Source organism: Nelumbo lutea, chromosome 1, assembly GCF_056320005.1.
Source record: "Nelumbo lutea isolate HS-2025 chromosome 1, American lotus-T2T, whole genome shotgun sequence".
NCBI lineage: Eukaryota > Viridiplantae > Streptophyta > Magnoliopsida > Proteales > Nelumbonaceae > Nelumbo > Nelumbo lutea.
Genome location: NC_142684.1, coordinates 7,494,490 through 7,509,232, shown reverse-complemented (window position 1 = coordinate 7,509,232; position 14,743 = coordinate 7,494,490). Strand labels below are relative to the sequence as shown.

The following is a 14,743-nucleotide window of genomic DNA, read 5'->3' as shown; positions in this document are numbered from 1 at the left end:
TTTCATAGCTAAGAGTTTTTTGTGAATTTTTATCAAATTGGTGTAATGATTTTTGAACCATACCAAGTTGGTCTCATGTTCTTTTATACGATTTGATTAATATCATATAAGTGTGTAAGAAAATAAAAAAATAATGAGAGAGGGAGTGGGAGAGAAATTGAGGGAGAACAACAGAAGTTGAGGGACAAGGAGAGATCGACCAAGAAAGAGAATTTGAGAGATTGAGGGAGAATGATAGGTAGGCAAAGGGAATGAGATAAATTAATAGAGAGAACGTAAATACTGAAATCGAAAACCATTTTTATTTATTTTCAAATCACATAGTCGTTGAGAAGAGAGAGATAGAGAGAGAGAGAGAGAGAGAAACTAAAAAACCTTTTTTTTTTTAATTTTTCAATCGCCCAACATTAAAGGGCAATTTTGGTATAAGATTTTTGTTGTGTCCAACATGGATTGAGAGTCCCATGTTGGCAACAACCACATAAACCTCCAATGACATGGCGAGAATTTTTATAATTTGAAATGTAGAGCCGGTTGTCAGAGCTTTGTCGGTTTTAGGACCAACCTGCATGCAACCTAATTTTAAATGTATAGCCCACTCTGACTATAATTCTCCCTAATTTATAACTAATCTGAAAGAAAAACTATTTTCTTATCTAGATGGTGGGTCATTGGTCCAACTTTTCGAAGAAACCTATAGTGCCATAATTGAATAATAAGTATTTAAAAAATGATAGAACACCAAAAATAAAATTGTACAGATTTTGTAGAAAACATTTGAGAACACTTCTAATGTTATATGATCATCATATTTAATAAAAATAATTGTTAAAATAAAAGTTATTTTTATTTTTGACAGAAATGGAATACAAAATTTAATAATAATAATAATTATTTTTATAATTGTTATTTGCTACAAGCATTTAAGTTTATTTTTAATCTTATTATTACTTTTGTTAATTTTCAATTTCTATGTTAACTATGATATCTCTAAAATTTAAGTAATTAATATGAAGAAAAATTTCTCACATACAATGCATGTATTTAATTACTATATAAATATAATAATGTTATTTGTATTCGTTTGTCTCAAGGCAATGAGAGCGTGAGAATGCCACTCTATTAGTTTTCGAAGGAGAATGGAGAAAAAGTCATGGAAAGTTGAATGGAATACAATTCCTGTATAGATTGTGTTAGCTAGTTTAAAAGTGCTCATTGAACATGATTCTTTTGTTGGTTATTGTGGCTTGGTGCCAAATTTACTCCTTGAACTGCTCTAAGGCTCAGTTTGGAAAGAGTACAAATACAAGTATGTATAATGTAAATGCATACAAAATAGAAGGTTTTGTACTCTATATATTTGTATTTGAATTTCTTCCAAACTGAATCAAATGCAAATATAAATATGTACAATGTAAATACATATACAATAATACAAAATACAAGATTTTGCGCTGTATATATTTGTATTTATAATCTTTCCAAACTAAGTCAAATGTCTAAAATCTATTTTCAAGGAGGAAATAAAAGAATAGTTTGTATTTAAATTTAAATAAAACTCCTCACGAATGGGTTACTATTTGATTGTTTATTTTTTATTTTTAAGATCGGCAAGTATTTGAAATTAACATTTTTCAAAGTTTATACATGTTTTCCTTTCTTTTCTTTCTTACCTTTTCCTTCAAACCAAACATAGCATTAAGAGTTTAGATTAGATGAGAAAGGTGGTCCATTGTTGACAAGTTGACTGGATTGCTGAAATCTTGTGATTTGTGGTCTTAAAATGCCAAATTATGTTATCCAAAACTGGTTATAGTAAAAGAAAAAAATAAATAAGGAAAATTTTGACATTTCACATACTTGTACTGTCCTCACGTCCAGACCATCGCTTGGTTCATTTATTTTCCATTATCACCGTTGCACGTGCACCACTGACCACAAGGGGTTGTCTGGTTGACTGTTACGCTGACGACCAGATAAAGTCCCTGAGAAACAACGAACAGAAAATTCTAAACTGCGCGGCCATGCGTAATACTCACAATCCCAAAAAGTGGGATTTTTGGCGCGCATTACGCACCTCGCGTATTCAAGAGAAATCTCTATATAAAAATAATAATTAAATAAATTGAGAAAAGGATTGAAAGTTGAGACTGAGACGTTGTTTCTTTTCTTTTTTCTTCGGCCTTCATGGCTTCATCGTTCATAATTAATTTTCTTATTATTTTATAATTATTATTTTTCAAAATAAAAAATTCCGGCCAGAGAAAACGGTCTATGTTAATGGCGGAGCTCGTAGAACTCCGCTCGGACCTCAGATCTCCATATCTCCACCATTTTCAGGTTAATTTATGTTATTTGTGTTTGTTTTCGTTTTTCGGTTCACTTGGAACTTCAAATCGGTCTTTTTTGTTCGTGAAATTTTGAATCGGATCACTAGCCATTCTTGTTCTTTCTCAATCCATAGTTCGCCCTTGCCGAATTGCGCCAAACCTTTGAATTGGATGGCTTTCTGATTATTTTTCTTTCAATAGCTTATTTTACTTCATAATTGTTCGAATTAAATAATGAAATCTACTTCCAGTTGATTTTCAAATGGATTTATCTTTACTGCAGTTTCGTTTTTATGTTCGGATAATTCCTGTTTCTCTTTTCCTCCCTCCTAATGTGGGAACATCATTTTCTTTGCAGCGGTTCTTTTATTACGAAGCTAATTTCTGATTGATTCGTTGTATTGGTCTCAGGAGGTGAGAACGTAAGAGGAGGGGGGAGGGGTGGGGGGATTTGCGATGTCTTTAGACGAAAAGGACAAGCAATGGACTTGTGTAAAGGCGGGTACGGTCAATTTGCAACTTATAAGTTCTATTGTTCGCGATATTCGGGAGCCTTGCCTCCATTCACCTACAAAGGTTAGTTGAATTACAAAACACATTGAAATGATGCATTTTGCATTTCCAGAAATGCAGGCCTGAACACAAAATGCAGATAAATAGTATACTCGATTTGCTTAATAGCAATGCAGTATCAGTAGTATGAGCCATTGCCACTGTTAGAAAGTTGCTACGTTTAACTACAAAATAACTTTAGATTTTATTTAGAAAATTATATAAGCCACTCTCTTGCTAACTGAAAATCATTTCCATCATTGGGAAACTCGAGTTCTGTTTCAAAAACTATATATTATATAAAAAATGTCATGGCATTACGGATGTAAACCTCAAATTGCAACCAAGGTTCAACTTAATCTTTTTTTTTTTTTGATAATTGAAATAAAGGTTCAACTTAATCTTTTTCAACCCTGCTTTTATAGAAACAACATGAAGAAGTGATAATTGGTGGGTATTTTGATGGAATTTTTTTTCTTTCAAAAGGAAAAGTTGGAGCTAGTTGACATCATGCATGAGAAGTTTCTACAATTTTTCCTAGGAACGAATTCAATGATGTTCCATTAGGTAAAGTAAGATTTCCCTATGAAAATAAGGAAATCCTTTATTAGTCATATGGATGGAATTTTGTTTTTGATAGAATGGGAAACCCCTATTCGGAGTGGAGACAATTTACTATTTTATGGCATTAGGTGGAACTTAATGATATGCTTTTCCAATTAATATACCTGTTCTATGGTCCTGTATTAAGAACATTGTCTACAACTATGTATATCAGTATATGTATTCCACATGCATGTGACGGATTCAATATTAAAAATAAGGAGTGGTAAAGATGTTTTCACAAGTAATTGTGACAAAAGAGCATTAATGTGTTTTATGGGGTCCCAGATGATCCCAAACTTTCTTCCTGGAGTTGACACATCTACATTTCATCCAGGATCCATCTCATTGTATTCAATCTAGATTTGGTGACAAAGGGTGACAAAGGAATTGGCAGTAAGGTAACCAAAACAAGGGAGCAAGGATGGGACTTCAACCCAATTGTTGCTTTGTTGGTAATAAAATGCTTTATTGTCAATAAAATAAATTTAGGGCTAATTTTTACTTTCACCCACTCATTTCATCTTTATGCCTGCTCAGACCAAACTCCCCAAAAATTCCAAATTCATCTTTAAGATGTAAACTCCCTGGGAAAATCAACTTTCTTTCAGAGGAGGTTTGGGATCCAATACTGTTTACTAGAGTGTTTCACCTATTAATAGTACTCTTGCCGTGGTCTCTATTCATGGACTTTGCTCCCTCCATATCAACAAATAATCAAAATCCATGATATCTCACAACTCACAAGTCATACTTGGTCTCTATAGACTACAACTAATAACTGACAATTCAGACCTCTAAAGCAAGTGTAATAACATAATTGAATCACAGAGTAGAAATGTGGCTGAAAAACACAATGTTAAAGTAATGAAGATACCCCTACAAAGCTGAGTACAAGAAAGTTTAGTGAAAATATCAAAACTTCCCAGACTGCCAGACTCATGTAGCACTATTGATCATCTTGATGTCCATATCACCTTATTTACCCATTCCTATGGTTTGAATTGATCTATATCCTAAAACTTTTATAAAATGGTTATGAGGCCAGCAATGTTTTGTAAGGCAGAGTGTTGGGCAGTCAAGAAACAACATGTCCACAAAATGAGTGTGGTAGAAATGCAAATGTTGAGATGGGTGAGTGGGAAAACTAGAAAGGGCAGGTTTAGAAGTGAACTCATTAGAATAAACCTAGGAGTAGCATAAATTGGTAATAAAATGAGGAAAAGTAGACTAAGATGGTTTGGTCACATGTAGGGAAGACCATGTACAGCACCTGTAAGAAGAAGTGATCTGTTGCAAATTGAAGGGGCTAGAAGATCTAGGGGCAGACCAAAAAAGACATGGGTTGAAGTAGCTATAAATGATTTAAAGGATTTCCTAATTTAACAGTGTGTGGCACTGAACAGAATGAATTGACCAAACAGGATTCATGTAGCTGATCCCTTGTAGCTGGGGTTGGGCTTAGGTGATGGTAAAGGGCAACCTGGTGAACGAGGCTCCCACCAATTCGGGGTCTGGGGAGGGACAGATGTATACGGTCTTACCCCTGAACATACAGAGAGGCTGTTTCCAAGATTTCAGCCCTGGTCACCCAGGTCGAAATGAAACAACCCAACTGTTGCACCAAGGCCTACCCTTAGATGATGATGATTCTGAATGTTTCACTGTTCCTAATTTCAATAGATACATTTATTATTTCATGAATCTATTTCATAAGTCATCCCTCTTATTTAATGCTCTTGAATGCATTTAATGGTATGAGTCGTGTAATCATCAATATCTCTTATCTTGCTTCTTGTTTCTAATGTTGTAGATCAACAAAATGCTTAAGCCAGAGAAGTGGCAAGCAACTTTTGATAGCAATGGGAGGGTTCTTGGCTTTCAAAAAGTACTTAAATCAATTGTTTTGGGGGTGAGTTCTTTTACTGCTTTCTCATATCCTTTGCTTCGGTAAACATTCTTGAATTCCATTTATAAGTTTTCTTGGTGCAGTACTTAGCTAACTACTAACATGTTCCATAGTCAATAAGTTCTGATGCCTTGTCTTGTTGCAAAATAGTTTTTGCTTCATTTGTTAGCAAATACATGTGTTACAAGATATGACAAGGACAGCTGGATATGGTGTCGGATACAGAGTTTACATTAAAGATTGAAGCATCCACCATGAGATGACACCCTTTTATGCCAGTATCTGGGTATCATAGGCATAGACATGCTTTAGAATAAACAAGCATGATTCTCCATGGTAAAGTTGTTTGAGTAGGCTCACTGTAGTTTAAGGATCTAAACAATGGGAAATTCAAAGTATTTTTGGGAGAAAAAAAAGAAAAAGAAACAGAAAATAGTTTTTTTTTCATGTCTATAATCTCAATTGAGGAATGCAAAAATACAGTAAAAGGGGGATAAAATAACAATTTAGTAGGTAAAATATTATTTATCTATGCATAGAAAAACAAGTAATATGCATCTCCACTCAAGATGTTCAGTAGCAGTGAGAGTGGTGGGAGTGGAGCCTGAAGCTATTCCAAGGAAGATGGAAGTTTTCTCAGATGGCATTCCATAGTATCTGGCTTGCAACCTCTGTTGAAGCTGCTCTCTGGAATGGAGGTTGTAGGTTGGAGCATGAACAAGTTGAGGAAGATGAGCTACATGGTGGGGAAAGATTGGAGAATTCAATTTTCTTGGATCCTTATTTGAAAAAGGATTTGCTGAATTCAAATAGCCATGATGTTACATGCCATTTCACTAATAATGGTGGTGCTTCAAAATTTGGTGTGCAGTTTGGCAGTAGAACTTTTGCATGATGGGAGAGAGGAATTACCTCCTGTCCAGAAAATTGTTGACGTGCATGGTAAGCATGGGGAGGCAAATCGACAAGTTTTAGGAGGGGGATGGGTTTGGGTGGAAACAAGGATGGGTTTAAAGATGGTTCAAGCAAACAAAGAGTCAAAACAAGAAAGTTGAGCCTTGAGGTTGGTTGACCCAGTTTAAGTGGTTGCGTTCATAAGGCACATGGCGTTTTAGGGAGTCACATGACCCAGTTGGGAGACTTTAAGGAGGATATTTCTTCTTTCCCAAATGAGACCCTTGTGAATAGTTTGGGTGCTAAGAGAGGTTTAACCTCTGGATAAACTCCCATTTGGTCTGATCCTTTGCTCTATGCAATATTTGGGTAGAATGCTGATGGAAGAGTGCAGGGTGCTATCGACCTAATTCCAACTAGAAGATCGGAGAAACCTGTTAGACTGAAAAAGCAGCAAAGCAGTAGTAGTAGAGAGGATGGGGAGGGTTTGACGCGTCTCAAAAGGAAAACTAGAGTTGCAAGTTAAGAAGCATGTCACAAGGAAAAGAATCGGACTTGGGAAAGAAAAGGATGACATTTGGGAATGGGTGGCTACAAAATATGTGAAAGAGGTAGGCTTGAACATTCACTTGGTTGTAGGGATGGTGGTACAAGGAAGGTGGAAAAAAGAACTGTGGGAAAGAAGCTTTTGCAGAAATGGGGGAAGAAAAGGATGAACAGGTAATCCCTTTGTTGATTGTGGAATCCTTCAAGATTTATTTGTCAAGGAGTCACCTGTAGTTCCTCAAATCAACAAGTCTCTTAAGAGTGGTGGAGACTGTTGAGGAAGCAGAACCAGTTGGGAATGGAAAAACTAACTTAGGTGGTCAGCAATGAAATTATACAGAAAAAGTGTTAGAGGGAAGTTTTTATGTCAACAAATGATGTTACCGGAAACAGCCTGATGTACCGCTACTAGCAGCGGTACAAGGTATACAGATGGCTAGTCAAATTGGAGTGACCAATCTGCTAGTAGAAGGGGATTTCAAGGTAGTAGTAGGCTGGCTAATCAGCCCAGAAACATCCTGTTGGGGATACAGGGATCTGTTAAAGAAAGTTAAATGGATGACAAGGAATATGACTGTCAGGTTTCAGTGGGTCAGGAGATCAGCAAATGCAATGGCTGATTCTTTGGCCAAGCAAGGGGTGTCAAGGGGAGATCTATTTTGGGCTACTTTGTAATTGTGTCTCAGGCCTGGGCAGTTTTGGTGTATATTGTTCAGTCCTAGGGGTGGTAACATCTCGTGTCTCCTCCTAGGCTGATTGTACTATTGATATCTGATTTAATAAAACTACTTTCATTCATCAAAAAAAAAAACAACTGATGTTACCGGAGGTCAATGAAACAGTTAATAAAGTTGAGATAGGAAAATCAAATTTGAAGGGGCTGCGAGAGGATAGCCTGGATTGTCACGAAAAGCTTGAGAATAATGAGTGCAACTGTGCAAGTTAGTAGGTCTGAAATTGTGTAAGAGAAAAAAGAAGTTTTTTTTTTTTTTTTTGAAATATCAAGAGCAAAAGGAAGTATAGAACAAAGCTGATAACAAATGTGGAAGGAAGAGAAAACATAGCAGTAGAGGGAGGGGTTGGAGTTGAAGATGACAGTACAATTGAGTCTCCTGAAGAAGGTATTATCATTGATGAAACAGATGAAATTGGGAGATCTATCAGCTTAGAAATAATGGTGAACAAAGAAGTGGAGGTAAGTAAGATATTGGGTCTGTGCCTTTTGGGAGGAAGGAATTTGCAAGAAAGATATTTAGGGAATTGGAAGAAAGAGCCTGCTTGTCATTGAGGGGTAGGTTGGACATTATGTTGGATGATAGGGAGGCAAGTCCTCTGGTGAGGAATGGTGACGACCAGGAAAAGATTGAGATCTTCTGGGGGTGAAGGGAATGGAGTTGGAGACAAGGATTTGAAGGCAGCTCAGATCTTTGAGAAAAACGTTATTTTGGATGAGGCAAAAGATCAGGAAGTTTCTGAGAGAAGACCCAATGCAGTTAGATAGTTCAAAAGTCAGAAGTTTCAGGGCACAGTTCAGGTGTCTAAAGTTTTTTCTAGGCTGAAGGGGGGCCTTTTCTGGGTTGGGTCTGTTAAAGAGGGTGAAGAAATAAAAAAAGATGCCTAGGTGAAGTTAAACATTTCCCCCTCTTGGGCCTACTTTAAATGTGTATCAGGATTCCATAGTTTTCAAGGCTCCTAGGTGAAGCTAAGCTACCCAAGTATGCCTAGACTCCTAGGTTAGTTTTCAATGCTCCTAGGTGAAGCTAAGCTACCCAAGTGTGCCTAGATGCCTAGGTGCCTAGGCCTCGCCTAGGCGATAGATTTTCCTCTAAAGTGTCTAATGTTTACCTTTAGTCCCTAATGTGTGATACTACTGTTTCAGTACATTTTTACTTCAAGAACGATGAAAAGAAGGGAGTGCAACCCCTATTTCACTGTTGACAGTCCAAGAGAAAGAAGTGTAATACGTAAAAAAAAAAGGAGTGATGCCTTGTTCTAGTTGAAGAGATAGAAGCAAAAATGTAGAAGTGCAGTCCCTGTTTAGTAAAAACAAAGGAGCAAAAAAAGTGAGAAAAAACAGGAAAAATGAGAAAGAAAAGAGGGGTTGAGACTGGAGACCCTATTTTGGTCCAAGAGAAAAAGGAAAAAAAGTAGAAAATGAAAATGAAAAAAACTAAGAAAATGGGAGCAGAGCCCCTATTTATGCCTGAGATAAAGAGTTAAAGAAGAAAAGAACTAGGAAAAATTCTAAGAAAAGAAGATAAAGAACAAGGAGGCAGAGCCCCTGTTTCAGTCCAAAAGAAAGAATAAAAAAAGTAAGAAAAATAACAGGAAAGAAAAAGAAGAAAAAAGGGGGCGGAGGCCCTGTTCAAGTCCAATAGAATGAAGGGAAAAGCTGGGTAAAAATATAAGAAATAACACGGGGGGGGGGACTCCTATTTCATACCAAGAAAGGATGGGAAAAAAGAAAAAAAAAAGCTAAGAAATAAAGAAGGGGCAGACTAAGAAGAGGAGAAATAAATACCTGATGTTTTGTTCAAGTTCAAAAATCGGGGCTCTTTGATTGATACATTGAGTCTCTTTGGTCTTCAAAAATCCTGATTGAGCACTAACAAGGCTTAAAATTATAAATATAACAATATTCACTATTTAATACATATTACAATTAAAAAAATGGTACAGTATAGCAGGATGTACTTTAAGAAATACTAACTAATCAATTAGAAAATTACAAATATATATTTATGTACTTATTAACTAGGCATGCACCTAATTTATAAATCTTTAGTTATTTGGGCGAGGCAAGCTTTTAATAGCACTTAGTCGTCTAGGCGTTGCCTTGACAACTATGCAGGGTTCTTTTTTCTGTAGTGTTCAGTCCGGGGTCATTTACAGCAGGTTAAGTTTGGGGATTTAGGGTTATGTTGGGATGAGTTGTAACTTGATTTTTTGAGGGGAAGGCTTGATTTTAAGGAGAGGTTTGTTTGTAAAATGTATGGGGATTCTGTTTCTTTATGTGTTTCTAAAGTTGTTAGGGAGGGTGTGGACTTGGGGCTGTTTTATCTTTTGTTGGTGGGTGATTTCTTATCACCTGTTTTGTATCTTCTATTCTCTTCTTTAATAATTTTATTTTTTATTTATCTTCAGAAGAAAAAGCTTAAGTTAGATATAGAAAGGCCATTACCCTATATGTTGGTCCCAGCAATCTGGGGTCTTGGGAGGGGTGGACTAGATACAGTACTAATGTTTGATATTTTCTCACACAAAGTGGCTGTTCTCAGACTCAAACTCATGATCCCACACCTATCAGCCTGAGATTTTACCATTACACCAAGTAATGGCCTCTTAATCATCAACTTAGACATGATGCTAAATGAGTCCAGAGCCCCACCCATGTGGTTTGAGGCTTCAAAATCTATAACCCAAGACTTGGAGGATAAAAGACATGCTATACCTGATTTGGCAAGAGTAGCAATGTTTTTGGAAGAAGAAGACATGCAAAGTTTTTCATACTCATTATGTGTGATGGATATCATCTCCTTTTTCTCTTCTTTTTCCCTCTATACCTCCGTTTCCTCTTCATCCTCATTTTTGGTTGTGTTCGTTTTGTTTATAAACTTGGTTATGGTTGGATATACTTGATCGTCATGTTCTTAAATGTGTGTTTCTAGGATATTCTTGGACCCAGAAAGGTTATAAATGCTATAGTCCTACCCTTCATTGCTCTTTTGTTCTTTCCTAATGTTTCACTTCTTGAGAACGTATCACTTTTCTCTGTAGTGGAGTCTCTCTCATTTTCTCTCCTTCCTTTGCCTCGCCCTTCTGTAGAGTTTCCCTGATGTTGGCAGACATATTGGTTCCCACTGTTGAGGTTACCATGTGAGCACCCATTCATAGAGTGTATACTAAAGGACTGTGGGGAATCTTTTCTCCAACTCCATATTCTATTGAGCCATCATCAGTTTCACCATTGATAGATCCACTTGATATAGATTTGACTATTGTTCTTCAGAAAGGTCAGCGTACTTGTACCAATCATCCTATTTCCCGTTTTATGCTTTTATTGATTGTCTCTTTCCTACTAGTGATTTGTATTTCTTCTTTCTTCTGTGTTTGTTCCTCGTTTTGTCTTGGAAGCCCTTGCCTCACCTAATTGGAAGAATGTGATGCATGAAGAATTTCATGCTTTTCTCTCCGGTTGCCAAAATAGGTTCTCTACTGGTAATTATTTCCTTAGTTGCCCACTTTGGTTGGTCTCTATTTCAGCTTGACATCAAGAATGCTTTTCTTCATGGTAAGCTTCAAGAAGAGGTTTATATGGAGCAATCTCCTGGTTATGTTACTTAGGGGGAGTTAGGAAGATGTGAAGGTTGAGAAAGGCAATTTGTGGTCTGAGACAGTCACCAGATACTTGGTTGGTAGTTTTAGTTGTGAGGTATAGGAGTTTGGATTACATTAGTGTGGCATTGACCATTTAGTCTTTAATACATATACTTCAACCGCAAAGATCGTTCTTGCAGTTTATGTTGACAATATCATTATTACATGAGGTGATCCTTGAGGAATTGATGAATTGAAATAGTTCCTGTAGCACAAATTCCAAGCCGAGGACTTGGGACAGTTAAAGTACTTCTTGGGGATTGAGGTGGTAAGATCTAAGTATGAATCTCTCTCTCATAGCGGAAGTATTTACCTGATTTGTTGGAGTAAAAAGGGTTACTAGGTGCTAAGATAGTTGAAACTCTTATTGACCCAAACATTGAGGTAACTGATAGTGAGGGGTAGTTATTAGATGATCAAAGAAGATATAGGAGGCTGGTGGGGAAACTTATCTATCTTATTATTACCAGATCACACATAATACATCTCATTTAGTGTGGGTAGTGTGGGAGTGGTCAGTTAGTTTATGTAGAACCCAAGAACCAGTCACTGGGAAGGTATTGTCAGAGGTCTATGTTATCTAAAAGGTTCTCTAGGCAGTTTTTTTTTTCTTTTTTTTTCTGATCAGCAAAAGATTTTTTTTTTTTATTTTTGCCTAAGGAGTGTGTCTAGTGTGTGTAGGTTGAGTTGGTGTCGACTTGCTCCTTAGTGCCGGAGGGCGCTCAAGCAGGAAGGCTGACCTATGGAGTGGAGAAGTGCTACTGCTACCATAAGTGCCGCACACAATGTTGGAAGTGTATAGGTCCATGACATGGAATGATGGAGCTCTTTGATATCTATGTTCAAGCTAGGGGGTGTTAGAAGCTGTTAGAGGCATTAGTTACAAATATGTATAGGCAGAAGGGTATAAATGTCTTTTGCTTATTCTTTTATTTTTTATTTGTCTAGTTACTTAAAGAAGGGGTATAAATCTCTCTCTCACTATCGCAGCCTTATTTTCTTTTCTTTTCTCCTCTATTTTCCTCTCAGTTCAGACTCTTTCTACACTACTTCCTCTTTTTTTCTTGCTTTTTCTCTTGACTCAAGGTGGATCACACATACAAAATATTGCAACTTCAAATGAAAATCAAATAAAAAGTTTGGGCTCCTTAGAATTCATCCTCATGTGAACTACCTATTAGGTTGCCCTCAATGTGTAGAATCTTGAATGATCTGTATTCTAAAACAAAATTATTGAAGGCAAAGTGCTGTGATCACTAGACATGTAAGGTTTAGCTTAATAAGACCTGTTCTTTAGAAGAACTGAATAAAAAGTAAATATTTCCTTTATGTAGGAATGCAGAAAAAAAGTCTTAATGTAGAATGTATTTTGGTTAAGACCTTTCTGTTCATTTAGACATTCCAAAAAACAACGATGCTTAGTCAATAGAAGTTTTAGATTTCAGTCCCAAAAATTGTTGGTAAGGAGTTACTAAAAAAACACATTCTACATCAAAAAATAAATCTTCAGATGGGTCTTTAAATCCCTTGATATGTTTAGCATAATAGGAAGAACAAGTTGTCACTCTGACAAATTAGTAGATATATACATTGAAAATCTGAAATTTTTTGTTTGTTAGTTAACTTGATCTTGTCATGAAAACTTTATTTCAATTAGGGTGTTTTTTTTTTTTTTGATAGGAAACGGTAGCTTTCATTAGAGAATTGAAAAGATTACAGGCTAACCACCCACAAAATGGATGGAAAAAGAAAATCAAAAACTTACAAACAGGCCCAAAACAAAGCCTCCCTAGTAACTCCTTGCTCAGCTAAAGTGTCAGCCATTCCATTTGCTAACCTTCTTACCCATTTAAAATGCACCCCAATCTCTCTTAGAGGCTGTCTAAGAGACCACACTCCCAAGTTTCCAGCTTGCATCTACCCTATTACCAGCTTGGAGTCTCCTTCCACTTCTAATTGCTGCATTCCCCATTGTTTCGCCAGTTTCAAACCTTGAAGTAAGGCCATTACTTCTGCCCTTAATGAATCTCCCACGCCAATTGGGCCTGAGTAAAGGGCCAAGACTTTTCCTTCCTCATTTCTGTACACACCCCCAACTCCCGACTGACCTAGATTTTCCAAGGAGCTTCCATCAAAGTTTAGCTTCACCCTGAACTGAGGCGGTGGTACCCAACATTCTTGTACCACAGGGGAGGTAGGCGAGGATACAACTATAGTACTCCAATTTCTAATTAAGTCAACTGAGGAGAAGTCCTTGAAGAGATTATGTACTTTCAGATAGTGCATAACCTTGATGGTGACAACCTCCACAAGTGCTTCCTTGGATTTTTCTTGCCCTAGGAAGATCCTATTGTTTCTCTCTTTCCAAATTGACCATAGGATGGCTGCTCTTGTTATTCTCCACATTACCCTGCCCCTTTTTCTTTGTCGTCGGAAGAAGCTAGAGTTAAAAAAGGTTCAGCACACCCGGGGGGGGGGTGTTCCATCTGTAACCAAACAAAGAAGAGAACTACTCCCACAAATAATAAGCAGAAGGAGAAGAAATAAAAAGATGAGTCGCTGTCTCACCATTTCTTAAGCAAAGGTAACAGGCATGTGGAGAAAGGCTCTAGTCTGGCCTTTTTCTTTGAAGTACATCCATAGTATTGATCTTTTGAAGAGCCACTTCCCAGCAAAAATCCCTAACCTTTGGCGGCACAAGAGAATACTAGATTTCTTTAGCAGGAAAAGAGACATACACAAAAGAAGACTGAACTAAGGCATTGAAAAAAGATGAACAAGAGAAAGTCCCTGAAGAGGACTCTTTCCAAATTCTACTATCTGGGCAGGAAAGATCTACGAAAACTGAATTCAACACAGTGAATAACTCATCTGCAGAAGCCAATTTTGAATCCCTCAACCCTCTTCTCAAACCCAAATCCCAAGTCCCCTCAGACACATGAAGTGAGGAGATGGTTTTGAATTTATTTAGGGAAAGAGAATACATTGTCGGGAATCTATCCTTAAGGGGGGGTGTTCCCAAGTCAAAGGTCTTCCCAAAGCAGAATTTTATTACCGGAGCACACATCAAATCTGATGAAAGGCTGAAAGGAAGGCAAGACTCTAGCAATTGCTTTCCAAGGGGAGAAATGAGAAGCCCTAGGGTTGACGCCAGCATCCCATCCATTAGCTGCCATCCCGTGAATACTTTCCACCACCGAGTGCCACAAATTGTCCTACTCCAAAGGAAATCTCCACAACCACTTTCCTAACAAAGCTACGTTTCTTAATTTGATATTGCCAATGCCAAGACCCCTTGCTTCCTTTTTCCTAGAAACTACTTCCCACTTCACTAAATGGTCATTTTTTGAGTCACCTGGTTCCCACAGAAAATCTCTCATGAGCTTTTCTAACTTCTTGGCAACCTTGGTAGGAAGCTTAAAGGTAGACAGAAAATACATTGGAAGGTTGGCCAGAATGGACTTGATTAAAGTGATTCTACCCCCTAGTGAGATATAGGGCCCATTTGGCGTGTCTTTCCGTGCGGTCTTTC

General features: G+C 37.2%; 1 protein-coding gene across 4 annotated transcripts in view; it reads left to right on the top strand.

The window, feature by feature from the left end:
• Window positions 1–2,134: 2,134 nt before the first annotated feature.
• Window positions 2,135–14,743, top strand: part of LOC148873379 (rab GTPase-activating protein 22-like) — a 75,642-nt gene continuing 63,033 nt past the window's right edge. The window contains exons 1-3 of one of the 4 annotated variants that reach the window (XM_088966209.1): window positions 2,135–2,340; window positions 2,742–2,906; window positions 5,299–5,397. In XM_088966209.1, coding sequence (XP_088822335.1) covers window positions 2,787–2,906; window positions 5,299–5,397 — 219 coding nt within the window. In that variant the 5' untranslated portion in view covers window positions 2,135–2,340; window positions 2,742–2,786. Of the gene's footprint in view, window positions 2,341–2,741; window positions 2,907–3,822; window positions 3,887–5,298; window positions 5,398–14,743 lie in introns of those variants that run through there. The other 3 variants (XM_088966208.1, XM_088966207.1, XM_088966210.1) reach the window with 3 other exon arrangements.